Source organism: Brienomyrus brachyistius, chromosome 10, assembly GCF_023856365.1.
Source record: "Brienomyrus brachyistius isolate T26 chromosome 10, BBRACH_0.4, whole genome shotgun sequence".
NCBI lineage: Eukaryota > Metazoa > Chordata > Actinopteri > Osteoglossiformes > Mormyridae > Brienomyrus > Brienomyrus brachyistius.
Genome location: NC_064542.1, coordinates 26,581,084 through 26,608,823, shown reverse-complemented (window position 1 = coordinate 26,608,823; position 27,740 = coordinate 26,581,084). Strand labels below are relative to the sequence as shown.

At 46.5% G+C, this 27,740-nt stretch overlaps 1 protein-coding gene across 22 annotated transcripts; it reads right to left on the bottom strand.

The window, feature by feature from the left end:
• Positions 1 to 146: 146 nt before the first annotated feature.
• nat16l (N-acetyltransferase 16, like) lies at positions 147 to 27,229 on the bottom strand. 22 transcript variants are annotated; one of them, XM_049028725.1, is made up of 9 exons: positions 26,473 to 27,156; positions 25,322 to 25,411; positions 24,958 to 25,229; positions 24,217 to 24,473; positions 6,924 to 7,084; positions 4,298 to 4,425; positions 3,591 to 3,847; positions 3,144 to 3,368; positions 147 to 2,078 (listed from the first exon to the last, which is right to left on the bottom strand). In XM_049028725.1, exons 3-9 carry the CDS (start codon positions 25,160 to 25,162, stop codon positions 1,506 to 1,508), a joined length of 1,806 nt encoding a protein of 601 aa, XP_048884682.1. In that variant the 5' UTR covers positions 25,163 to 25,229; positions 25,322 to 25,411; positions 26,473 to 27,156; the 3' UTR covers positions 147 to 1,505. The 22 variants fall into 22 exon arrangements, with proteins under 22 accessions (XP_048884682.1, XP_048884681.1, XP_048884689.1 ...); XM_049028724.1 differs by lacking the exon at positions 26,473 to 27,156 and adding an exon at positions 25,595 to 25,856; XM_049028732.1 differs by lacking the exon at positions 24,958 to 25,229 and having other exon boundaries at positions 26,473 to 27,229.
• Between the last annotated feature and the right edge of the window lie 511 nt (positions 27,230 to 27,740).

Sequence of the window (27,740 nt, the reverse complement as noted above, 5' to 3'; positions counted from 1 at the left end):
TTAATGTCAATCAATACTTCATAGATCTTACTAGAACCTGACTGACCAACATATCACCCCAGTTTTCAGAGAACGTAGAATTCAGGACATTCAGAAACAATTTCCAATTTCTATGTGTCTATACAATTCAATTCAATTCAATTCAATTCAGTTCAATTCAATTTTATTTATATAGCGTTTTTAACAACAGTCATTGTCACAAAGCACTTTACATTTAACCAGCCAGAACCCCACGAAGCCTGAGGCGACAGTGGCAAGGAAAAACTCCCTCTAGCAGGAAGAAACCTTGAGAGGAACCTAGACTCAGAAGGGGACCCCATCCTCCTCTGGGCGACAGGGGAGCATGAAACTGCATTTATACTGAGATTCATTAGAGTTCATATAGTTATGAAGTCCCAGTTGGTTTCATGTTGTTATCTCCAGGATTCCAGGTGCGGGTTCACACGGTGTAGGGTCGGCTGGGTATCAGCTCAGAAAAGAGAAGATGGAGAAGAGTTATTGCCCTACACCTAACCTAACCTCAGGCAGGACTAAAGTAACTATGACAGCCTGGCTAAAAGCGGGGAATCAATTATTTCAGATGTCAAGTAATTCCTTGTAATTGTTATTCCTGTCATCGCAATGGGTGGCTAAGAATTTTCATATCCACTCTGCTTCTGACACGAATATCCATCTTCTTCAGTATGTTTTATAGATCCGAGTCAGAAAATATGAAAAAGGACAATCAATCTGTTTTCTTGGATTGTTACCAAGCAGTACACAAATCAAAATCAAATTACAATATTCCATAGTTTAACTTCTCAGCTTCAAAATACAGTAATATTCAAAAGTCTGAGGCAAAGAAAATGATTTTCATGTTGGAGTAAAACTATAACATTGTACATGAAAGGGTCTTAGCTTTTCAAAACTTCTAGTTACCCCAGATTTGCGGCGACCATCCAATACACCAATATATTTTTTGACTAGACCCTTGGCATACCATACTTGATTAGCTCAATATTTGACAAATTAAGTTAATTAATTAACTGAATTAGTGGTGAAATTTAGGGGATGTATGGAATACCCCCCATCCTGGGTTGTTCCCTGCCTCGTGCCCATTGCTTCCGGGATAGGCTCCGGACCCCCCGCGACCCAATAGGATAAGCGGTTTGGAAAATGGATGGATGGATGGATGGATGTATGGAATAACTCAGGTGCCCCTGAGGAGAGGTTTGGGAACTGAAGTGGTGTTCTACTAACCATACAACAAGATATCAGGAACCTTTTGTTAATGTTACTGTTAATTTGCATATCTTTCAATGTTAAATTGTGTTTCTTCAGAGCAAATACACACATACTACCCAGATGAACAGCTTTCAACATTTTCTCTGACTGCCTAAGACTTTTACACAGTACCGTATATCTCCTGATTTAGCTTCTGATAAACTTATTAATCTTTTTATGTGTGCGAACCATTTCTAAGCAATGTTAAACATATGCTCTTGCACATTCCCCCAGTCATGTAATCAGAGCTTGTGCTCTAAGATCAGCTGCTCCAAGTAACCGTTACACACCTCCACCCCCGCAGAGCACTCACAAAATGCCCGCAGTCTCCCCCACAACGACTGATGCATGTATATGCGCATAAGAACCATGCACCGAATCTCACCCCTCACCATCTCCATGTGGGCCAGCAAGGCCCTGTAGGCAAGATCTGGTTTGGTGCCAAACAGGTCAATACTGAAGTAGAAGGACCCTCCCTTATAAGGGATAGGATAAGGGGGGGTGTGCAGGCTGAGGAAGGTTGGCTTCTCCAAGCTATCGGCCAACCATGTGAGGTTTCGTCTCTGCAGCACCTCAAGGTTGCTTTCCAGCAGCTTCAAGGGTTGCCAGTTCTGAATAATCACATCACCGGGCAGCTCGATCTGAGAGGAAACACCGGGATCCAGCAGAATGTGCCTCAGCTGCTCCTCTTCCAAGACCACAAGTCTGAACTCCTGGTCCAGGCTTCCTGTCCCCTTTTCATGTTCCAGTTTAGCCCGTAAGGTGGAGAGAAAGGCATCAAAAGCCTTTGCCTCAATCTGAAGTGAGAGGATGGCCTGGAGCACAGAAAGGAGATGCAGAAGAGCAACGGAGCATGAGTGGATGAAAAAAAGGAGGAAAAGGAGTACCAGGAACAGGGAGAATTACTTAAAGGAGAGTGAAACACCCTAAGGGGCACTGTTAGCGGAACTGATTTATGTTTGGGTGCAATAGAATTTTTTTAATCTACACTAGGACTGTAACTGTCATGCCCTGCTTGAGCCGATCCTCCTGTGAGCCACGCCCCCTCATCTACCTCGTGTGGAATCCCCGTATTACCAGCTGTTTCTCATTGTTGTTAATCAGTCCAGTGCATTTAAGTCCACGTTAGAGTATGTTTCTCCAGTCCAATCATTAGTGTTGTGACGTCTGTATGTGTCTGAGTGGTTAATTCCTAATAAATCCCTCGTCTTCCTGCTCTTGCGTCCCCGGTCCTTGCCACGACAGTGATAGTATGAGGTATTTTAATTTAAAAACAATAAACAACAACCTAGTTCTCTAACCCCCCCCCCCCCCACACACACACACACACACACACACACACAGCCATACACGCATGTCGTACCAAGCAGATGTTAAAACTAGCTGACGGGGGAGGCGGTTCCCTAACTTTTTACACCATGTGCCACCTCAACGAAAATTACACTCTCTGTGTACCTATGGCAAGCCGTGTTAGTTTTAAATCACTTTTAAATTCCTAGTGAGGAAGAAGTTATTGACAGGCGGCACCATAGGTTGAGAACCACCATTCTAAAGTAAATAAATAAATTCAACACAATTTTCAAAGATTCTTTTAGACGTTAATAGCCATTTTACCTGCTATAGAAACATGGCTACAAAGCCATAAATCTTTCTGTTACCTCATTTTGTGTGTAGGTTATACATACTATGCCGACAAATCTATAATCGGCAGTTCCTGAGTGACACGACACCTAATTACTGCTATCATCTATTACTGATAATATCGTTAAATTGCAAAAGTCCACTGTAGACTTACACATTCCTCCCTAATATGTTTCACAGCTGCAAGATCCACCCAGCATAAGCGGGGCCAAGGCATATTAACATCACTCTCAACTCACCCGCTTTGTCAGCAGTGAGACCTTGGCCAGCTTCTCAGGTCCCGGGTCCACTCTCCAAGCCCACCTCCTCATCCTGACATTGGGGTAAAGCTGGCGGATGTACTGATCTGCGAATCTGATAATGACCCCAGCCAAGCCCCGGCCCCGTTCGCTGGGACAGACGCGCAGCCCCTCTACGACCACTGTACTGCCCCCGTCAACAATCAGCCCGGACTCCAGTGCCACCTGAGAGAACGTCACCACCATTATCTTCATAATCATGTGCAAGAACATGCTCACTGTAAAATTTCCAGTATAATGTCGTAATGAGCTGCTACTCCGCAGTATCAAACCTGGTGCTCTACAAACTCCACCGATAACACAGATTCTCTCCAGACAATCCTGCATCTCACTTGTTCTTGCATCTTAATGTTGGCTGACACCTTGCCCACTACAGAGTCCTCTTACCAGCTTTCCATCTCTCTTGGCTAGAATCACCAGCCTGTGTGGCTCCGTCATCCAGCTGTGGTAGCGGTGAGGCAGGTAATCGTTGCCTCCGTATATGCCGTCTGAGATGGCCATGACGTCATCGTAATCTCCCGGGGATGCCAGCCAGAAGGTCAGCCCACCGCTTTCGCCTATTTTGCCTCCCTTCATTGCGTACAAATACAGCTTTCGTTTGTTTATTAGATAAGTCCACACGCCTTTGAATCTTGAGCGTATTGCTGTAATCAAGACATTAAAATAGAGAACATAAGCAGCCATTCAAGTTCAGATATATTTTTTTTATGAGAAAAACAACATTGGCGCTACTTTGGCTTCTGTTTATTTTAAAGTGATATAAAACCGAAGGCATTTAACTGCACCTTGATTTCTTCAGCTAACTTAAAACTGCCCGATTTAACCAAAGCTATACTTTAAACCCAAAGGTACAGGTAAGGTCCCACAATAATGAATCTATAAAACAGCTTTTTAACTTAATACTGGAACCGTCCTTTGCTTATGCAGATGTTGCCCTCTTTGCATGAAGGATGATATTTTAACATGGACACGTTTTTAACCACCACTCATGTACACTACTTATACCGTAACGCTGCTGTACCGGTCAGTTCGGGTTAATTATTCAGGCTAAACGTGTGTTTTTCAGTTTTTATGTGACCCAGTGTGGTACCTACTGTAGGTATGGAGCACTCTCTGATTACCTGCCGCATGACAAACCACCTTAGGGATGAGAACCTGAGCGCAGGTCAGCAGTGAGAACTTGGCCAGCTTCTCAGGCCCCGGGTCCTCTCTCCAAGCCCACCTCTTCATCCTGACATTGGGGTAAAGCTGGCGGATGTACTGATCTGCGAATCTGATAATGACCTGACACCGCAGCATCACACCAATCCAAATGGACCAGTGGGAGTTTTTTTTTTTCCGGTGCCAATCCAGCGGCACCTAGTGGCCCTCAAAAATATGGCAACCTTTTGTAGAATATAATCTTGTATCCTGCTGGCCTGTACGTTCAGAGTCTCTAAAGCAGGGGTGGCCAATCTTACCCAGAAAGGGCCGCTGTGTGTGCAGGTTTCCGCTACGACTCCTGTCGGAGTACGCCGTCTCCACTGGGTCCGGAGATGAGAAGAGATCACCTGGAAGCGTGGATGAGTTGTCGAATAACCTTTATTCCAGCAGATCGACCTGGGAACTCTGCAACGCACTGTACCCCCCACAGAGTTCGACTTCCTTGTTGTTCACCGTTTGTCTTATACCCCTTCTACAAGCAGCCCCCGCCCTTGTCCGTACTTTTCCACTTTCTGGCAATTTCGGCTTATCTGGTGCAACATGTTGTTCTTGCTGTTCCTAGTTATTGTGTCAACCCTACTGTATATCATTTGCCTAGCGACTGTCACCACAGCCTGCGTCAATAGATTAACTTTGGTCGCACAGAGCCTCCCTATATGTCCTTGGTCCCCTGCAGATATCGCTCTCCACAATTCCCCCTTTTGATCTCTGAAAAGAGATCACATGTGCGTTTGGGGAAATTGTGACTCCCCCTTTTGATCACTACTTATGGTGGAAGTCTTCTTCCCTGAGCCCCCCCCTGTCCGGAAGGGCGAGGAGGGGCATCATGTGTAGTAGACTTGGATCACGTTTCTGTGTGGTGGATGTGATCAGTCGTACGGACAGGGCTCGCAGGCAGGGGATGCAGCAAACGTAGCCAACGATAGCAAGAGAGAACTCATTAACTCTTCAATCATTAACTGATCCGTCCAGGGCCGCATTGTTAGGAATGAAGGTGCAACACATCTCCCCGAACATGACACACACGCGCCCTCTCTCAGCCAGCAGCATGTCCAGAGCCATACGGTTCTGAACCAGCATGAGGGACCAATTGCTCCGCCAATCCCTCTACAGCGTCCCTGGTAAGATTGGACAGGCGGAATACGTTGTAATGTACGTAATTGATCCTGTATACGTTTTTGTTGGGGGTTATAGGACATAGAGCTGCCACGATGGGGATGTTTTCAAACCCCGCAGCCACCTGATCTGCCAATTTAAATTCCTCGGTTACTCCCCGAGGGATCCCTATGGCGTCGATGTATGTAGGTGAATTTGCAGTCGGGTCGAAATGGTGAGTGCTCCGGCGGGAGAGGATATGTCGGCGCCTATGTATCGAGCCTGCAGATGTCGTGTTGAGTCGGACGGGCCGCTCACCAATGAGAACTAGGGGTGCCCCCAACCGGACCATCGCACACACCCCTTGCCCCCCTGGGGGTACCCTGGTCAGGAGACGTAGGCCGCCGCAGTAGAAATACAGGCCAGACCGCGCCCAACTACCGATGGTGACATTGCTTGTCCCATTTGGGACTGTAACGTTACACCAGTCCGGGGGAATCTCTCCCAATAGGCACCCTGACCCCGTAAAATTGAAACAAACATACGCCCCCTCCCCCTTTCGAGGCCAGAACGGACCTGGCCTGGTCTTATTGTCTACTGTTGGAAAAATAGAGGCTATGGTAGTGCAGTTCTTGGGGGTGGCATCTCTGGTGAGTGCCAACATGCAGGCATATCCCCATGTGTCAGAGGGATATAAGGGGGCGGGCTCAGTGTATAGCTGTGGCCTATCAGATGCGCAGGCCACACAGCCCGCCATTTGCTGGTCCCTAGCCGTCTGGGCTATCCAATCCAGGTAGAGGTTGCGATCCTTATACCCCGTGGCCAATTCAATGACGTCCCAAGGGTTTGATCGCGTGTACTCAACGCGAGGGTCATTCTGGGACCTGTCCCAGGGGAGTGCGGCCCCCAGCGATGCAGTGGTGGGGTCGGTGTTGGGAGTGGTGCGAACCGGGTCGACAAATTGCACTCTCACGATTCCCCAAGGATCTGTGCCGCTGACACAGCTGCTCAGCTGCTCCTCTTCCAAGACCACAAGTCTGGACTCCTGCTTCAGGCTTCCTGTCCCTTTTCATGTTTCAGTTTAGCCCGTAAGGTGGAGAGAAAGGCATCAAAAGCCTCCGTCTTAATCTGAAGTGAGAGGATGGCCTGGAGCACAGAAGGGATTATGCAGAAGAGCAAAGGAGCATGAGTGGATGAAAAGGACAAAGGAAGAGGGGTACCAGGAACAGGGAACATCATTTAAAGGAGAGTGAAACGCCTCAAGAGACACTGTTAGCAGAACTGACATGTCTGGGGGCAATGCAAGATCCACCCAGCATAAGCGGGGCCAAGGCATATTAACATCAGTCTCAACTCACCCGCTTTGTCAGCAGTGAGACCTTGGCCAGCTTCTCAGGTCCCGGGTCCACTCTCCAAGCCCACCTCCTCATCCTGACATTGGGGTAAAGCTGGCGGATGTACTGATCTGCGAATCTGATAATGACCCCAGCCAAGCCCCGGCCCCGTTCGCTGGGACAGACGCGCAGCCCCTCTACGACCACTGTACTGCCCCCGTCAACAATCAGCCCGGACTCCAGTGCCACCTGAGAGAACGTCACCACCATTGCCTTCATAACAATGGGCAAGAACATGCTCACTGTAAAATTTCCAGTATAATGTCGTAATGAGCTGCTACTCCCCAGTATCAAACCTGGTGCTCTACAAACTCCACCGATAACACACATTCTCTCCAGACAATCCTCCATCTCACTTATTCTTGCATCTTAATGTTGGCTGACACCTTGCCCACTACAGAGTCCTCTTACCAGCTTTCCACATGTGCTCCCCCGATCGTGCCCAGCTGTGTCCGATTATTTTCGCCCAGTCTTGTCTATTTCAGTCCCTGTCTTTCCTGAGTTCATTGTCCGTCACTGATGTTACTGATGTCTGTGCTTTTGTCCCGCCCTGCCCGTCCTGAATAAACCCCTAGTTTTCCCCGTATTCCGCCTGCCTGCCTGCCTGCTCCTTGGCCGCTTTTACCAGCCCGATCGTGACAGAGTGACGGACCCAAAGGAAAGAGAGGCGCAGCAGACCGAGGACCAACGTCTCACCTTCCCCCATCAATTCACCAACCCATTGTTTGGTACTTAACAATTATAACATGGTTTCTGTATAAATGGCCTTTAGTTAAACTTTTACCGTACCCACTGGTTGGGTCACTGCAAGTGTAAACACTTAGTTTGGCAAAAGGTCATCAGTTTGTTTCACCTGTCGAGCGAGCATGGAGAGAGGATGGCTTTTCTGCTCGCAAGCCAATACGCACATGTGGTTTTCATTTGCATGGGTTTTGAGACTAATTAAATGCCATATAAGCCTCTGTGTCTGTGCTCAGAAGGTTGCTGGTTCAAACCCAGCCTAAGCACGTCTGTGGGTCCTTGAGCAAGGCCCTTAATCCCCAGCTCCCTGGGTGCCACAACAAGTGGCTGCCCTTCATGACCAGTTTGATCTCACCTATAGAAAGCAAGTTATTTGAGGTGTAAAGAGAATTTCCCCACAGGGATCGATAAAGTATTAATTATGTTTGATTGTGCAAAACACCACAGTATATGTTTCCCTGTGTAATGTCTGAGAGCCAGTCTTGTTTTGTCTTCATTGAGAATTGATGGGCCATTCTCATTGACCTCTGTTTCTGTGAGCCAATAGCAGTCCTGTTCCTTATATGTACCGCTTTTGATAATACACCCTTTGATTATTCACCTTTGTTTTGTAATAGATTCCGTTGTTTCAGCCTTAAGTAATGAACCAGACCAGAGACGCTTTCTTTTGGAGGAAGAAGTTCTTTTCAAGATGATGTTCTCTGGTGCAGACGATGTTGTTAAGCCCAGTCTTCTCACCCTTCTTATCATAACTTCTGGGTCTGACACCAGCCTTTTCACAGAGTCTAATACTATAGATCATGTTTGATCACAGTCAACAGAAAAAATAAAAGCGTAGGAACCAGAAGACGGTGATGAGCGACTCCTTGATCATTGATCACTGATTTGCATTGAATAGCACCTTGCCTTTGGTCTCAGTAGGGAGTGAGGGCAGGGTGGTTTTCTAATTACCGTTACAGGAGGCCACACAAGCTAGGATTTCTGTTTTACAAAGTAATCGAAAAACCAGTAATGTAACAAAGTAACATGGCGAAATCCTGCAGTTCTTTTTCTCTGGACTTTGATTAAACCCTTCAGTGGTTAGCTTAACTTTGGCCGGGGTTAACCTGTGCCTGGGAAAATAAATCTTCAATTTTTTTGCAACTACTCTTGCCTCCATGCCTCCCGTACCAGCCATGTCCATTACAGCAATGTTTCCCAACCTGGACCTTGGGGACCCCCAGACAGTCCATATTTTCGTTTCCTCACAGGTAAGGGGGGGGGGGAACAGAACCAGAACAAACGCACAAGATGAGGGAAGGAGGAAAAAAAAACTAGCAGGAACCAGGGAACTGAACAGACAGAACCAGAAGGTGGAACAAGGGAGTGAGGACCACTAGGGAGAATAGGAGGACCCGGGATAGGGCCACCAGATGCAGGAACACAACAGGGAACAAAACTTGGAGACCAGGAACAAATGTCTTGGGAACTGGACACGAAGACTGAGGGACAGGATCTGGAACATGAGGGTCAGGGTCAAGAAAGGGAAAAAAGGAGCAGGATGTGGAAACTGAGGGACAAGACCAGGGACCAGGAAGGAGTAGTGAAACTGGAAGGAAAGGGAACAGAAGGAGCTTGGCGGGGCGGCAGGCTTGGGAACAGAGGAGGAAGGAACTTGGTAGAAACAGACTGGGGTTTAGGGGACACTGGAGGGCTAACAGACCGGGGTGAGACACAGAGGGACAAGGAGAGTGGACCGCCACGGGCCTGGGTGAATGAGAGGCTAGGCTAAGCAGAGGCACAACTAGAGCAAGAGCTGGGTCCGGTGACACCTTGGAATGGCAGGAAGGGAACTGGAGGCGGATAAGGGGACTGAAAGATGGGTGCTGGAGGCTGACAAGAGGCTTTGCAACTATGGATAATGACTATGACTATAGATAATGAAAAGAAAATTTGACATTGGCAGGCCGGGAGGTGAGGCATATTGGGTTTGTTATGTCTTGCGTCTTAGGCAAGAAGAGATTGTTTGGAACACCGTGTGTCCTCGCCTCATGACAGCACCATCTAGTGGAGTCAAAAAATACATCAAATGGTTCATAAGTATCATTTTGTCCATCACTACTTCTTAGCCTCGCCCTTACAAAGACTACCCCCCCCAAACAAAGAGAAGGAAAAAAAAACACACACACACACACACACACACACAATAAAACAAATACATTAACAAACTAAATAGCAATTCCCTATAATACTTGGAGGTAAAATAGTAGAATGTGAAAGGTCAAAAACGGCACAAACACTCTGGATTACTCCCTGTAACAAACCACAAACGTTTATAAACACACAGAACTTTAGTCTTCAATTAGTTAAACCTCACATACTCTACATGAAATGCCATTCTGGATTAATAATTATTAATTCCCTTCTTTTAACCACCATCATTCCATTAATTAACCAACCTAAATATAAATTAAAACATGGCTACCTTACACTAAGGGTTCCCCCTCCCTCTTACCAAACCGGACTCACCAAACAATCCCTCATTCCCACTTTTATCTCAGTCTCTGTGCCTGCCCTTGCCATCCATTCCTCGTGTGCAGCACCGGATCGAAGAAATAAGACTCACCTCAGCCAAACCAGCTCCCTCTATAGGAATGGAGTACAATAGGGACCAACCTACATAAAACTTCTGCCACTTTAACATGGCTATACTACACTCTGCCACATCTGGTCACTGTAAGTATCATACGCACATTGCGAGTTAACCTTGCGGTACCGCGCGAAAGGGGTCGGGTCACCACGTTCTGAATGCACCACCTTACAGTTTGGCTTGCTTAGGTTATTGCTAACATTCCCTACTGCCTCTTTCCTTTGGGTGATCCAGCCCGCAATATATCCAGTATTGAGTAAATTGGAAAAGTTATTACGTTATATCCTCTAAGTTAGCCCATTCCCTTTGTATAGAGCATGATGGAGTTATGGTTAACAATATGACAATGAGCACACCGTACCAGGCTGGAGGATGTGTTACGTTAGTGTTGAGAAACCCCTGCTATTCCATTTGGTAAAGTTAAACATCATTGTCTTTCATACGGCTTAGAATATTTTTATTAGCAGTGTCCCATGCAAGGAAATACCGGCTATATGCGGATACCATTATGTAGCGCTGTTATTTGACCACAAGGTGTCGCCATTATCTTTCAGGTAATCGCGTTAAGTTATTTTGCGTTGATTTTTTGTACACCTCATTTGTTTTCTTGAAGAATAGTACTATTTGTAAGTACTCTGAGCTACCATTTGGATTGGGAATGTACTCATATACCTAGATATTCCAGGCTGATGACAATACTGGGTGTAAACTGCATGATCATTGCTGGAATCCAATACAGCTCGGTAAAGAATCACCTCATCCTCATTTTTCATATCCTGACCGACACACCAACTTGTCTGCTGCTACTAAACAACCAGCCATTCCATTATTCCCTCAAGAACACATAGAATAACTGGGGTGCCCCTGAGGAGAGGTTTGGGAACTGAAGTGATGTTCTACTAACCATACAACAAGATATCAGGAACCTTTTGTTAATGTTACTGTTAATTTGCATATCTTTTAATGTTAAATTGTGTTTCTTCAGAGCAAATACACACATACTACTCAGATGAACAGCTTTCAACATTTTCTCTGACTGCCTAAGACTTTTACACAGTACCGCATATCTCCTGATTTAGCTTCTGATGAACTTATTAATCTTTTTATGTGTGCGAACCATTTCTAAGCAATGTTAAACATATGCTCTTGCACATTCCCCCAGTCATGTAATCAGAGCTTGTGCTCTAAGATCAGCTGCTCCCAGTAACCGTTATACAGCTCCACCCCCGCAGAGCACTCACAAAATGCCTGCAGTCTCCCCCACAACGACTGATGCATGTATATGTGCATAAGAACCATGCACCGAATCTCACCCCTCACCATCTCCATGTGGGCCAGCAAGGCCCTGTAGGCAAGATCTGGTTTGGTGCCAAACAGGTCAATACTGAAGTAGAAGGACCCTCCCTTATAAGGGATAGGATAAGGGGGGGTGTGCAGGCTGAGGAAGGTTGGCTTCTCCAAGCCATCGGCCAACCATGTGAGGTTTCGTCTCTGCAGCACCTCCAGGTTGCTTTCCAGCAGCTTCAAGGGTTGCCAGTCCTGAATAATCACATCACCGGGCAGCTCGATCTGAGAGGAAACACCGGGATCCAGCAGAATGTGCCTCAGCTGCTCCTCTTCCAAGACCACAAGTCTGAACTCCTGGTCCAGGCTTCCTGTCCCCTTTTCATGTTCCAGTTTAGCCCGTAAGGTGGAGAGAAAGGCATCAAAAGCCTTTGCCTCAATCTGAAGTGAGAGGATGGCCTGGAGCACAGAAAGGAGATGCAGAAGAGCAACATGAGTGGATGAAAAAAAGGAGGAAAAGGAGTACCAGGAACAGGGAGAATTACTTAAAGGAGAGTGAAACACCCTAAGGGGCACTGTTAGCAGAACTGATTTATGTTTGGGTGCAATAGAATTTTTTTTAATCTACACTAGGACTGTAACTGTCATGCCCTGCTTGAGCCGGTCCTCCTGTAAGCCACGCCCCCTCATCTACCTCGTGTGGAATCCCCGTATTACTAGCTGTTTCTCGTTGTTGTTAATCAGTCCAGTGCATTTAAGTCCACGTTAGAGTATGTTTCTCCAGTCCAATCATTAACGTTGTGACGTCTGTGTGTCTAAGTAAGGAATAATTGACGACGGGCCGTTAAATTATTAGAAAATAATGCACACCCGAGGTGGTAATGCGGCCACGACGCGAAGCGGAGTGGCCGTTACACCTCAGGTGTGCATTATTTTCTAATAATTCAACGGTCCGGAGTCAATTATTCCGCTTATACTACGGTTGCCACACCTCAAGACATCGATCAGATGATATATTTCAAGGGATTCGTCCGGTTTTTCTACTTAAATCGCTATTGTGAGTAGGATTATTTCTTCCGCATCTCATCCAACGACTCTTTTTGCTAGTTCCAAAACGTCATTTTAAAGCTGGCAATGGAGGCTTGAGCCGTTGATAGCAGACTAATTCAGTTAATAATGAAGTTATTAGAAAGAGAGCGAGAGAGACAGAGACGCAGAGAAAGAGAGCTTGTATGAATTAGGCTACCTATGTGTGTCCCTCAACAGTGTTCTGAAGCACCGTCTCTAAACTGTAAGTCTGCTTTAAGGTGCAGCGCTGTTATTACCTCGCTAGTGAGAAATGTCATGTGTAGCCTTTAAGTTGGTACACTAGGCTAACTAATACTGCTGCAGCCCAGTTGTTGAAAGTTTCATATTCACCGTAAATATTAAAATTTACTTTCGGAAAATCGTCTGTCATGTTGTTGTTTTTGTTAGTCTTGTGTGCTGTATAGGTACTGTATGCTAATTTCCGTTATTACAGTTAACTATGCGAAGTGATAGAACTGTAATGCGGTCAAGAGAGCTACCTGGAACCACGTTCGCCGTGCGTTTATCTGAAAATAATTGCACACCTCAGAACGTTCGTCAGCCAATCAGATTCAAGCATTCAACGGACCCGTAGTATAATTCCTAATAAATCCCTCGTCTTCCTGCTCTTGCTTCCCCGGTCCTTGCCACGACAGTGATAGTATGAGGTATCTTAATTTTAAAACAATAAACAACAAGCAAGTTCTCTAACCCCCCCCCCCCCCACACACACACACACACACACACACAGCCATACACGCATGTCGTACCAAGCCGATGTTAAAACTAGCTGACGGGGGAGGCGGTTCCCTAACTTTTTACACCATGTGCCACCTCAACGAAAATTACACTCTCTGTGTACCTATGGCAAGCCGTTTTAGTTTTAAATCACTTCTAGAGGACATTACAAATTCAGTTATAACTAGTTAGAATGCAAATTATTCATATCTTAACTAGTTCAAATTCTAAGTATTATTGAAATCAATGAGAAAAGCATTCCCACTAGCTAAAATAGAATTTCTGTTATCAAGAATTTGCATTTTAACTAGGGAGAACTGAATTTGTGATATCCTTGCCATTTGTATTAGTGAGGAAGAAGTTATTGACAGGCGGCACCATAGGTTGAGAACCACCATTCTAAAGTAAATAAATAAATTCAACACAATTTTCAAAGATTCTTTTAGAAGTTAATAGCCATTTTACCTGCTATGGAAACATGGCTACAAAGCCATAAATCCTTCTGTTACCTCATTTTGTGTGTAGGTTATACATACTATCCCGACAAATCTATAATCAGCGGATAATGAGTGACACCGACACCTAATTACTGCTATCATCTATTACTGATATCGTTAAATTGCAAAAGTCCACTGTAGACTTTTCCTCCCTAATATGTTTCACAGCTGCAAGATCCACCCAGCATAAGTGGAGCCAAGACATATTAACATCAGCCTCAACTCACCCGCTTTGTCAGCAGTGAGAACTTGGCCAGCTTCTCAGGCCCCGGGTCCACTCTCCAAGCCCACCTCTTCATCCTGACATTGGGGTAAAGCTGGCAGATGTACTGATCTGCGAATCTGAAAATGACCCCAGCCAAGCCCCGGCCCCGTTCGCTGGGACAGACGCGCAGCCCCTCTACGACCACCGTACTGCCCCCGTCAACAATCAGCCCGGACTCCAGTGCCACCTGAGAGAACGTTACCACCATTATCTTCATAATCATGGGCAAGAACATGCTCACTGTAAAATTTCCAGTATAATGTTGTAATGAGCTGCTACTCCCCAGTATCAAACCTGGTGCTCTACAAACTCCACCGATAACACAGATTCTCTCCACACAATCCTCCATCTCACTTGTTCTTGCATCTTAATGTTGGCTGACACCTTGCCCACTACAGAGTACCCTTACCAGCTTTCCATCTTTCTTGGCTAGAATCACCAGCCTGTGTGGCTCCGTCATCCAGCTGTGGTAGCGGTGAGGCAGGTAATCGTTGCCTCCGTATATGCCGTCTGAGATGGCCATGACGTCATCGTAATCTCCCGGGGATGCCAGCCAGAAGGTCAGCCCGCCGCTTTCGCCTATTTTGCCTTCCTTCATTGCGTACAAATACAGCTTTTGTTTGTTTATTAGATAAGTCCACACGCCTTTGAATCTTGAGCGTATTGCTGTAATCAAGACATTAAAATAGAGAAGATAAGCAGCCATTCAAGTTCAGATATAATTTTTTTTCATGAGAAAAACAACATTGGCGCTACTTTGGCTTCTGTTTATTTTAAAGTGATATAAAACCGAAGGCATTTAACTGCACCTTGATTTCTTCAGCTAACTTAAAACTGCCCAATTTAACCGAAGCTATACTTTAAACCCCAAAGGTACAGGTAAGGTCCCACAATAATGAATCTATAAAACAGCTTTTTAACTTAATACTGGAACCATCCTTTGCTTATGCAGATGTTGCCCTCTTTGCATGAAGGATGATATTTTAACGTGGACACCATTATCTGTCATAATCAGTCTGTCTATGTCTACGTTTTTTAAACCACCACTCATGTACACTACTTATACCGTAAGGCTGCTGCACTGGTCAGTTCGGGTTAATTATTGTTTTTGAGTGTTTATGTTACCCAGTGTGGTACCTACTGTAGGTAAGAGAAAGAGCACTCTCTGAGGTAAGGAGCACTCTCTGAGGTATGGAGCACTCTCTGAGGTAAGGAGCACTCTCTGAGGTATGGAGCACTCTCTGAGGTAAGGAGCACTCTCTGAGGTATGGAGCACTCTCTGTGGTAAGGAGCACTCTCTGAGGTATGGAGCACTCTCTGAGGTATGGAGCACTCTCTGAGGTAAGGAGCACTCTCTGAGGTATGGAGCACTCTCTGAGGTATGGAGCACTCTCTGAGGTAAGGAGCACTCTCTGAGGTAAGGAGCACTCTCTGAGGTAAGGAGCACTCTCTGAGGTATAGAGCACTCTCTGAGGTAAGGAGCACTCTCTTAGGTAAGGAGCACTCTCTGAGGTAAGGAGCACTCTCTGAGGTAAGGAGCACTCTCTGAGGTATAGAGCACTCTCTGAGGTAAGGAGCACTCTCTTAGGTATGGAGCACTCTCTGAGGTAAGGAGCACTCTCTGAGGTATGGAGCACTCTCTGATTACTCGCCGCATGACAAACCACCTTAGGGATGAGAACCTGAGCGCAGCCGTACAGTACCTGACACCGCAGCATCACACCAATCCAAATGGACCAGTGGGAGTTTTTTTTTTCCGGTGCCAATCCAGCGGCACCTAGTGGCCCTCAAAAATATGGCAACCTTTTGTAAAATATAATCTTGTATCCTGCTGGCCAGTACGTTCAGGGTCCCTAAAGCAGGGGTGGCCAATCTTACCCAGAAAGGGCCGCTGTGTGTGCAGGTTTCCGCTACGACTCCTGTCGGAGTACGCCGTCTCCACTGGGTCCGGAGATGAGAAGAGATCACCCGGAGGCGTGGATGAGTTGTCAAATAACCTTTATTCCAGCAGATCGATCTGGGAACTCGCACCGTGCCCCCACAGAGTTCGACTTCCTTGTTGTTCACCGTTTGTCTTATACCCCTTCTACAAGCAGCCCCCGCCTCTGTCCGTACTTTTCCACTTTCTGGCAATTTCGGCTTACCTGGTGTAACATGTTGTTTTTGCTGTTCCTAGTTATTGTGTCAACCCTACTGTATATCATTTGCCTAGTTACTGTCACCACAGCCTGCGTCAATAGATTAACTTTGGTCGCACAGAGCCTCCCTATATGTCCTTGGTCCCCTGCAGATATCGCTCTCCACAATTCCCCCTTTTGATCTCTGAAAAGAGATCACATGTGCGTTTGGGGAAATTGTGACTCCCCCTTTTGATCACTACTTATGGTGGAAGTCTTCTTCCCTGAGCCCCCCCCTGTCCGGAAGGGCGAGGAGGGGCATCATGTGTAGTAGACTTGGATCACGTTTCTCTATGGTGGATGTGATCAGTCGTACGGACAGGGCTCGCAGGCAGGGGATGCAGCAGCACCCACACGTGACCAATATGGCAGCAAACGTAGCCAGCGATAGCAAGAGCGAACTCATTAAAAGGGGGCGTGCTCAGTGTATAGCTGTGGCCTACCGGATGCGCAGGCCACACAGCCCGCCATTTGCTGGTCCCTAGCCGTCTGGGCTATCCAATCCAGGTAGAGGTTGCGATCCTTATACCCCGTGGCCAATTCAATGACGTCCCAAGGGTTTAATCGCGTGTACTCAACGCGAGGGTCATTCTGGGACCTGTCCCAGGGGAGTGCGGCCCCCAGTAATGCAGTGGTGGGGTCGGTGTTGGGAGTGGTGCGAACCGGGTCGACAAATTGCACTCTCACGATTCCCCAAGGATCTGTGCCGCTGACACAGCTGCTCAGCTGCTCCTCTTCCAAGACCACAAGTCTGGACTCCTGCTTCAGGCTTCCTGTCCCTTTTCATGTTTCAGTTTAGCCCGTAAGGTGGAGAGAAAGGCATCAAAAGCCTCCGTCTTAATCTGAAGTGAGAGGATGGCCTGGAGCACAGAAGGGATTATGCAGAAGAGCAAAGGAGCATGAGTGGATGAAAAGGACAAAGGAAGAGGGGTACCAGGAACAGGGAATATCACTTAAAGGAGAGTGAAACGCCTCAAGAGACACTGTTAGCAGAACTGACATGTCTGGGGGCAATGCAAGATCCACCCAGCATAAGCGGGGCCAAGGCATATTAACATCAGTCTCAACTCACCCGCTTTGTCAGCAGTGAGACCTTGGCCAGCTTCTCAGGCCCCGGGTCCTCTCCCCAAGCCCACCTCTTCATCCTGACATTGGGGTAAAGCTGGCAGATGTACTGATCTGCGAATCTGATAACGACCCCAGCCAAGCCCCGGCCCCGCTCGCTGGGACAGACTCGCTGGGGGTGGTCCCCTCCAGGACCACCGTACTGCCCCGTCAACAATCAGCCCGGACTCCAGTGCCACCTGAGAGAACGTCACCACCATTGCCTTCATAACAATGGGCAAGAACATGCTCACTGTAAAATTTCCAGTATAATGTCGTAATGAGCTGCTACTCCCCAGTATCAAACCTGGTGCTCTACAAACTCCACCGATAACACACATTCTCTCCAGACAATCCTCCATCTCACTTATTCTTGCATCTTAATGTTGGCTGACACCTTGCCCACTACAGAGTCCTCTTACCACTTTTTCACATGTGCTCCCCCGATCGTACCCAGCTGTGTCCGATTTATTTTCGCCCAGTCTTGTCTATTTCAGTCCCTGTCTTTCCTGAGTTCATTGTCCGTCACTGATGTTACTGATGTCTGTGCTTTTGTCCCGCCCTGCCCGTCCTGAATAAACCCCTAGTTTTCCCCGTATTCCGCCTGCCTGCCTGCCTGCTCCTTGGCCGCTTTTACCAGCCCGATCGTGACAGAGTGACGGACCCAAAGGAAAGAGAGGCGCAGCAGACCGAGGACCAACGTCTCACCTTCCCCCATCAATTCACCAACCCATTGTTTGTTACTTAACAATTATAACATGGTTTCTGTATAAATGGCCTTTAGTTAAACTTTTACCATACCCACTGGTTGGGTCACTGCAAGTGTAAACACTTAGTTTGGCAAAAGGTCATCAGTTTGTTTCACCTGTCGAGCGAGCATGGAGAGAGGATGGCTTTTCTGCTCGCAAGCCAATACGCACATGTGGTTTTCATTTGCATGGGTTTTGAGACTAATTAAATACCATATAAGCCTCTGTGTCTGTGCTCAGAAGGTTGCTGGTTCAAACCCAGCCTAAGCACGTCTGTGGGTCCTTGAGCAAGGCCCTTAATCCCCAGCTCCCTGGGTGCCACAACAGGTGGCTGCCCTTCATGACCAGTTTGATCTCACCTATAGAAAGCAAGTTATTTGAGGTGTAAAGAGAATTTCCCCACAGGGATCGATAAAGTATTAATTATGTTTGATTGTGCAAAACACCACAGTATATGTTTCCCTGTGTAATGTCTGAGAGCAAGTCTTGTTTTGTCTTCATTGAGAATTGATGGGCCATTCTCATTGACCTCTGTTTCTGTGAGCCAATAGCAGTCCTGTTCCTTATATGTACCGCTTTTGATAATACACCTTTTGATTATTCACCTTTGTTTTGTAATAGATTCCGTTGTTTCAGCCTTAAGTAATGAACCAGACCAGAGACGCTTTCTTTTGGAGGAAGAAGTTCTTTTCCAGATGATGTTCTCTGGTGCAGACGATGTTGTTAAGCCCAGTCTTCTCAACCTTCTTATCATAACTTCTGGGTCTGACACCAGCCTTTTCACAGAGTCTAATACTATAGATCATGTTTGATCACAGTCAACAGAAAAAATAAAAGCGTAGGAACCAGAAGACGGTGATGAGCGACTCCTTGATCATTGATCACTGATTTGCATTGAATAGCACCTTGCTTTTGGTCTCAATAGGGAGTGAGGACAGGGTGGTTTTCTAATTACCGTTACAGGAGGCCACACAAGCTAGGATTTCTGTTTTACAAAGTAATAGAAAAACCAGTAATGTAACAAAGTAACATGGCGAAATCCTGCAGTTCTTTTTCTCTGGACTTTGATTAAACCCTTCAGTGTTTAGCTTAACTTTGGCCGGGGTTAACCTGTGCCTGGGAAAATAAATCTTCAATTTTTATGCAACTACTCTTGCCTCCATGCCTCCCGTACCAGCCATGTCCATTACAGCAATGTTTCCCAACCTGGACCTTGGGGACCCCCAGACAGTCCATATTTTCGTTTCCTCACAGGTAAGGGGGGGGGGGGGAACAGAACCAGAACAAACGCACAAGATGAGGGAAGGAGGAAAAAAAAACTAGCAGGAACCAGGGAACTGAACAGACAGAACCAGAAGGTGGAACAAGGGAGTGAGGACCACTAGGGAGAATAGGAGGACCCGGGATAGGGCCACCAGATGCAGGAACACAACAGGGAACAAAACTTGGAGACCAGGAACAAATGTCTTGGGAACTGGACACGAAGACTGAGGGACAGGATCTGGAACATGAGGGTCAGGGTCAAGAAAGGGAAAAAAGGAGCAGGATGTGGAAACTGAGGGACAAGACCAGGGACCAGGAAGGAGTAGTGAAACTGGAAGGAAAGGGAACAGAAGGAGCTTGGCGGGGCGGCAGGCTTGGGAACAGAGGAGGAAGGAACTTGGTAGAAACAGACTGGGGTTTAGGGGACACTGGAGGGCTAACAGACCGGGGTGAGACACAGAGGGACAAGGAGAGTGGACCGCCACGGGCCTGGGTGAATGAGAGGCTAGGCTAAGCAGCGGCACAACTAGAGCAAGAGCTGGGTCCGGTGACACCTTGGAATGGCAGGAAGGGAACTGGAGGCGGATAAGGGGACTGAAAGATGGGTGCTGGAGGCTGACAAGAGGCTTTGCAACTATGGATAATGACTATGACTATAGATAATGAAAAGAAAATTTGACATTGGCAGGCCGGGAGGTGAGGCATATTGGGTTTGTTATGTCTTGCGTCTTAGGCAAGAAGAGATTGTTTGGAACACCGTGTGTCCTCGCCTCATGACAGCACCATCTAGTGGAGTCAAAAAATACATCAAATGGTTCATAAGTATCATTTTGTCCATCACTACTTCTTAGCCTCGCCCTTACAAAGACTACCCCCCCCAAACAAAGAGAAGGAAAAAAAAAAACACACACACACACACACAATAAAACAAATACATTAACAAACTAAATAGCAATTCCCTATAATACTTGGAGGTAAAATAGTAGAATGTGAAAGGTCAAAAACGGCACAAACACTCTGGATTACTCCCTGTAACAAACCACAAACGTTTATAAACACACAGAACTTTAGTCTTCAATTAGTTAAACCTCACATACTCTACATGAAATGCCATTCTGGATTAATAATTATTAATTCCCTTCTTTTAACCACCATCATTCCATTAATTAACCAACCTAAATATAAATTAAAACATGGCTACCTTACACTAAGGGTTCCCCCTCCCTCTTACCAAACCGGACTCACCAAACAATCCCTCATTCCCACTTTTATCTCAGTCTCTGTGCCTGCCCTTGCCATCCATTCCTCGTGTGCAGCACCGGATCGAAGAAATAAGACTCACCTCAGCCAAACCAGCTCCCTCTATAGGAATGGAGTACAATAGGGACCAACCTACATAAAACTTCTGCCACTTTAACATGGCTATACTACACTCTGCCACATCTGGTCACTGTAAGTATCATACGCACATTGCGAGTTAACCTTGCGGTACCGCGCGAAAGGGGTCGGGTCACCACGTTCTGAATGCACCACCTTACAGTTTGGCTTGCTTAGGTTATTGCTAACATTCCCTACTGCCTCTTTCCTTTGGGTGATCCAGCCCGCAATATATCCAGTATTGAGTAAATTGGAAAAGTTATTACGTTATATCCTCTAAGTTAGCCCATTCCCTGTGTATAGAGCATGATGGAGTTATGGTTAACAATATAACAATGAGCACACCGTACCAGGCTGGAGGATGTGTTACGTTAGTGTTGAGAAACCCCTGCTATTCCATTTGGTAAAGTTAAACATCATTGTCTTTCATACGGCTTAGAATATTTTTATTAGCAGTGTCCCATGCAAGGAAATACCGGCTATATGCGGATACCATTATGTAGCGCTGTTATTTGACCACAAGGTGTCGCCATTATCTTTCAGGTAATCGCGTTAAGTTATTTTGCGTTGATTTTTTGTACACCTCATTTGTTTTCTTGAAGAATAGTACTATTTGTAAGTACTCTGAGCTACCATTTGGATTGGGAATGTACTCATATACCTAGATATTCCAGGCTGATGACAATACTGGGTGTAAACTGCATGATCATTGCTGGAATCCAATACAGCTCGGTAAAGAATCACCTCATCCTCATTTTTCATATCCTGACCGACACACCAACTTGTCTGCTGCTACTAAACAACCAGCCATTCCATTATTCCCTCAAGAACACATAGAATAACTGGGGTGCCCCTGAGGAGAGGTTTGGGAACTGAAGTGATGTTCTACTAACCATACAACAAGATATCAGGAACCTTTTGTTAATGTTACTGTTAATTTGCATATCTTTTAATGTTAAATTGTGTTTCTTCAGAGCAAATACACACATACTACTCAGATGAACAGCTTTCAACATTTTCTCTGACTGCCTAAGACTTTTACACAGTACCGCATATCTCCTGATTTAGCTTCTGATGAACTTATTAATCTTTTTATGTGTGCGAACCATTTCTAAGCAATGTTAAACATATGCTCTTGCACATTCCCCCAGTCATGTAATCAGAGCTTGTGCTCTAAGATCAGCTGCTCCAAGTAACCGTTACACACCTCCACCCCCGCAGAGCACTCACAAAATGCCCGTAGTCTCCCCCACAACGACTGATGCATGTATATGCGCATAAGAACCATGCACCGAATCTCACCCCTCACCATCTCCATGTGGGCCAGCAAGGCCCTGTAGGCAAGATCTGGTTTGGTGCCAAACAGGTCAATACTGAAGTAGAAGGACCCTCCCTTATAAGGGATAGGATAAGGGGGGGTGTGCAGGCTGAGGAAGGTTGGCTTCTCCAAGCCATCGGCCAACCATGTGAGGTTTCGTCTCTGCAGCACCTCCAGGTTGCTTTCCAGCAGCTTCAAGGGTTGCCAGTCCTGAATAATCACATCACCGGGCAGCTCGATCTGAGAGGAAACACCGGGATCCAGCAGAATGTGCCTCAGCTGCTCCTCTTCCAAGACCACAAGTCTGGACTCCTGGTCCAGGCTTCCTGTCCCCTTTTCATGTTCCAGTTTAGCCCGTAAGGTGGAGAGAAAGGCATCAAAAGCCTTTGCCTCAATCTGAAGTGAGAGGATGGCCTGGAGCACAGAAAGAGATGCAGAAGAGCAACCTAGCATGAGTGGATGAAAAAAAGGAGGAAAAGGAGTATCAGGAACAGGGAGAATTACTTAAAGGAGAGTGAAACACCCTAAGGGGCACTGTTAGCAGAACTGATTTATGTTTGGGTGCAATAGAATTTTTTTTATCTACACTAGGACTGTAACTGTCATGCCCTGCTTGAGCCGATCCTCCTGTGAGCCACGCCCCCTCATCTACCTCGTGTGGAATCCCCGTATTACCAGCTGTTTCTCATTGTTGTTAATCAGTCCAGTGCATTTAAGTCCACGTTAGAGTATGTTTCTCCAGTCCAATCATTAGTGTTGTGACGTCTGTATGTGTCTGAGTGGTTAATTCCTAATAAATCCCTCGTCTTCCTGCTCTTGCGTCCCCTGTCCTTGCCACGACAGTGATAGTATGAGGTATTTTAATTTAAAAACAATAAACAACAAGCTAGTTCTCTACCCCCCCCCCCCCCCCCACACACACACACACACACACACACACACACAGCCATACACGCATGTCGTACCAAGCAGATGTTAAAACTAGCTGACGGGGGAGGCGGTTCCCTAACTTTTTACACCATGTGCCACCTCAACGAAAATTACACTCTCTGTGTACCTATGGCAAGCCGTGTTAGATTTAAATCACTTCTAGAGGACATTACAAATTCAGTTATAACTAGTTAGAATGCAAATTATTCATATCTTAACTAGTTCAAATTCTAAGTATTATTGAAATCAATGAGAAAAGCATTCCCACTAGCTAAAATAGAATTTCTGTTATCAAGAATTTGCATTTTAACTAGTTAGAAATGAATTTGTGATATCCTTGCCATTTGTATTAGTGAGGAAGAAGTTATTGACAGGCGGCACCATAGGTTGAGAACCACCATTCTAAAGTAAATAAATAAATTCAACACAATTTTCAAAGATTCTTTTAGACGTTAATAGCCATTTTACCTGCTATGGAAACATGGCTACAAAGCCATAAATCTTTCTGTTACCTCATTTTGTGTGTAGGTTATACATACTATGCCGACAAATCTATAATCGGCAGTTCCTGAGTGACACGACACCTAATTACTGCTATCATCTATTACTGATAATATCGTTAAATTGCAAAAGTCCACTGTAGACTTACACATTCCTCCCTAATATGTTTCACAGCTGCAAGATCCACCCAGCATAAGCGGGGCCAAGGAATATTAACATCAGTCTCAACTCACCCGCTTTGTCAGCAGTGAGACCTTGGCCAGCTTCTCAGGTCCCGGGTCCTCTCCCCAAGCCCACCTCTTCATCCTGACATTGGGGTAAAGCTGGCGGATGTACTGATCTGCGAATCTGAAAATGACCCCAGCCAAGCCCCGGCCCCGTTCGCTGGGACAGACGCGCAGCCCCTCTAGGACCACCGTACTGCCCCCCTCAACAATCAGCCTGGACTCCAGTGCCACCTGAGAGAACGTCACCACCATTATCTTCATAATCATGTGCAAGAACATGCTCACTGTAAAATTTCCAGTATAATGTCGTAATGAGCTGCTACTCCCCAGTATCAAACCTGGTGCTCTACAAACTCCACCGATAACACAGATTCTCTCCAGACAATCCTCCATCTCACTTGTTCTTGCATCTTAATGTTGGCTGACACCTTGCCCACTACAGAGTCCTCTTACCAGCTTTCCATCTCTCTTGGCTAGAATCACCAGCCTGTGTGGCTCCGTCATCCAGCTGTGGTAGCGGTGAGGCAGGTAATCGTTGCCTTCGTATATGCCGTCTGAGATGGCCATGACGTCATCGTAATCTCCCGGGGATGCCAGCCAGAAGGTCAGCCCGCCGCTTTCGCCTATTTTGCCTCCCTTCATTGCGTACAAACACAGCTTTCGTTTGTTTATTAGATAAGTCCACACGCCTTTCAATCTTGAGTGTATTGCTGTAATCAAGACATTAAAATAGAGAAGATAAGCAGCCATTCAAGTTCAGATATAATTTTTTTCATGAGAAAAACAACATTGGCGCTACTTTGGCTTCTGTTTACTTTAAAGTGATATAAAACCGAAGGCATTTAACTGCACCTTGATTTCTTCAGCTAACTTAAAACTGCCCGATTTAACCAAAGCTATACTTTAAACCCAAAGGTACAGGTAAGGTCCCACTATAATGAATCTATAAAACAGCTTTTTAACTTAATACTGGAACCATCCTTTGCTTATGCAGATGTTGCCCTCTTTGCATGAAGGATGATATTTTAACGTGGACACCATTATCTGTCATAATCAGTCTGTCTGTGTCTGCATTTTTTAACCACCACTCATGTACACTACTTATACCGTAACGCTGCTGCACCGGTCAGTTCAGGTTAATTATTCAGGCTAAACGTGTTTTTCAGTTTTTATGTGACCCAGCGTGGTACCTACTGTAGGTATGGAGCACTCTCTGATTACCTGCCGCATGACAAACCACCTTAGGGATGAGAACCTGAGCGCAGGTCAGCAGTGAGAACTTGGCCAGCTTCTCAGGCCCTGGGTCCACTCTCCAAGCCCACCTCCTCATCCTGACATTGGGGTAAAGCTGGCGGATGTACTGATCTGTGAATCTGATAATGACCTGACACCGCAGCATCACACCAATCCAAATGGACCAGTGGGAGTTTTTTTTTCCGGTGCCAATCCAGCGGCACCTAGTGGCCCTCAAAAATATGGCAACCTTTTGTAGAATATAATCTTGTATCCTGCTGGCCTGTACGTTCAGAGTCTCTAAAGCAGGGGTGGCCAATCTTACCCAGAAAGGGCCGCTGTGTGTGCAGGTTTCCGCTACGACTCCTGTCGGAGTACGCCGTCTCCACTGGGTCCGGAGATGAGAAGAGATCACCTGGAAGCGTAGATGAGTTGTCAAATAACCTTTATTCCAGCAGATTGACCTGGGAACTCTGCAACGCACCGTACCCCCCACAGAGTTCGACTTCCTTGTTGTTCACCGTTTGTCTTATACCCCTTCTACAAGCAGCCCCCGCCTCTGTCCGTACTTTTCCACTTTCTGGCAATTTCGGCTTACCTGGTGCAACATGTTGTTCTTGCTGTTCCTAGTTATTGTGTCAACCCTACTGTATATCATTTGCCTAGCGACTGTCACCACAGCCTGCGTCTATAGATTAACTTTAGTTGCACAGAGCCTCCCTATATGTCCTTGTTCCCCTGCAGATATCGCTCTCCACAATTCCCCCTTTTGATCTCTGAAAAGAGATCTCCTGTGCGTTTGGGGAAATTGTGACTCCCCCTTTTGATCACTACTTATGGTGGAAGTCTTCTTCCCTGAGTCCCCCACCCCCCTCCGTCCGAAAGGGCGACGAGGGGCATGATGTGTGGTAGACTTGGATCACGTTTCTCTATGGTGGATGTGATCAGTCGTATGGACAGGGCTCGCAGGCAGGGGATGCAGCAGCACCCACACGTGACCAATATGGCAGCGAATGTAGCCAGCGATAGCAAGAGAGAACTCATTAAAAGGGGGCGGGTTCAGTGTCCCAGGGGAGTGCGGCCCCCAGTGATGCAGTGGTGGGGTCGGTGTTGGGAGTGGTGCGAACCGGGTCGACAAATTGCACTCTCACGATTCCCCAAGGATCTGTGCCGCTGACATCTGCCCCCAGGGTGAGGCATATGACCGCTCCCTCATCTGTGCCCGCATAGAAACCCCCCACCGAGAGAGCTAAAGGGTTTAGTCCTGATTTCCCTGTGTATTCCTCTCGGGAGAAAGTCATGTTCCTCCATCATGGTTGGTATGTCCTACTACTATGGTGGAGGGGTCCATATGGAACCCACGGGCCGGTGTATTTGGCCACTCCGGCCCAGCCGGGGCAGTGTAGCGATTCCGTGCTTCCGCCTGTCTTACAGTCGTCATGGAACCCTGGACTGGCACAAAGCCAGATGTCATACCCTCAGTACGAGGCATTCGGACCCCCGCAGTCGATTACATCGCATAAGTCGAAAAGGAAGGTTGTGCTCGTCCCTCGAGTGTACTGCAACTGGATTCCTCCCCACCTGTCCTTGTACCTGGTCCCTGCTGCCCCGCATGTCTGGTCAGTGGAAAGTACTAGAATCATAAACAAAGCAATCATCACAAGCCATACAGCTCCCCCCAAAGTCCCCCTTTTTATCTTAGTCGTCTCCATCCTGGTCTTGGTGGTCTGTTGTCGGATGGGGCCTTCTGCTTCTTCTGCCGGATAGGGGTAGGTACCCTGCCGATCCTCTCAGGTCAGGGGATTATTCTGCCCCTTTGTGGAGACCTGAGTTCATTCTGGTTCCTCCAAACCAGAACTCCGTGCTCTCCCGGCGAGCTCCTCCTGGATCTCCGCTAGGGATCTGCCTGGCTCCTGTGTCGCGGTGCACTGGCTCCAGTGTAACCACGTAACTCCTTTCCCTTTCATCCGCACGGCGTGGGAAGTCCTCTCGGTGATTTGGAAGGGGCCGGTCCACTGGGGCTCTGACCACTTCCTCTTGATGACTCTCAGAAGGACCCACTCCGCCGTGTGAGGCTTGCCGGTGCCTGCTGGTGACTGCCCCTCTTGGACCTGGCGGGAGAAATCTGAAACGAGAACTTGCAATCCATCATAATATGCTTTGGCATTCCTGCCCCCCTTATGTTCTGGCCCCCACTCTCACTAATTAGATTACTAATTAGAGGACTGATTGGCTGAAGAGTCCTCACACCTGAGTGTGAACAGGTGACCTACAGGTTGTCCCAAAAACCCGCACACACACCGTCCCTTTGCGGATAAGATTGGCCACCCCTGCCCTAAAGGGACCTATGTGAAAAAAATCAGTTAAGCTCGGGTTAATTATTCAGGCTAAACGTGTGTTTTTCAGTATTTATGTGACCCAGTGCGTCAGCCCTCAAAAAATATGCCAACCTTTTGTAAAGGTTAGCACATGTAGTCAACTGCCAGCTTAAATAGACTCTTGTGGTTCATCCATTAAATGTTCTGTTCTGTGAATATGGTGTTTTTTCAAATACATACACAGAAATACATTGTGACCTCTAATGTCAGTAATCTTATCACTAAAATGCTTTGCTAACAATTCATCAACATTTACAACAGGAGATGACAACTTTGCCCCATTTATCAATGCTAGAACTGATTAAAAAAAAAACTTGGGGTTATGCTTATTTACGGTAAACAAATTATTAAAATAGGCAGCTCTTA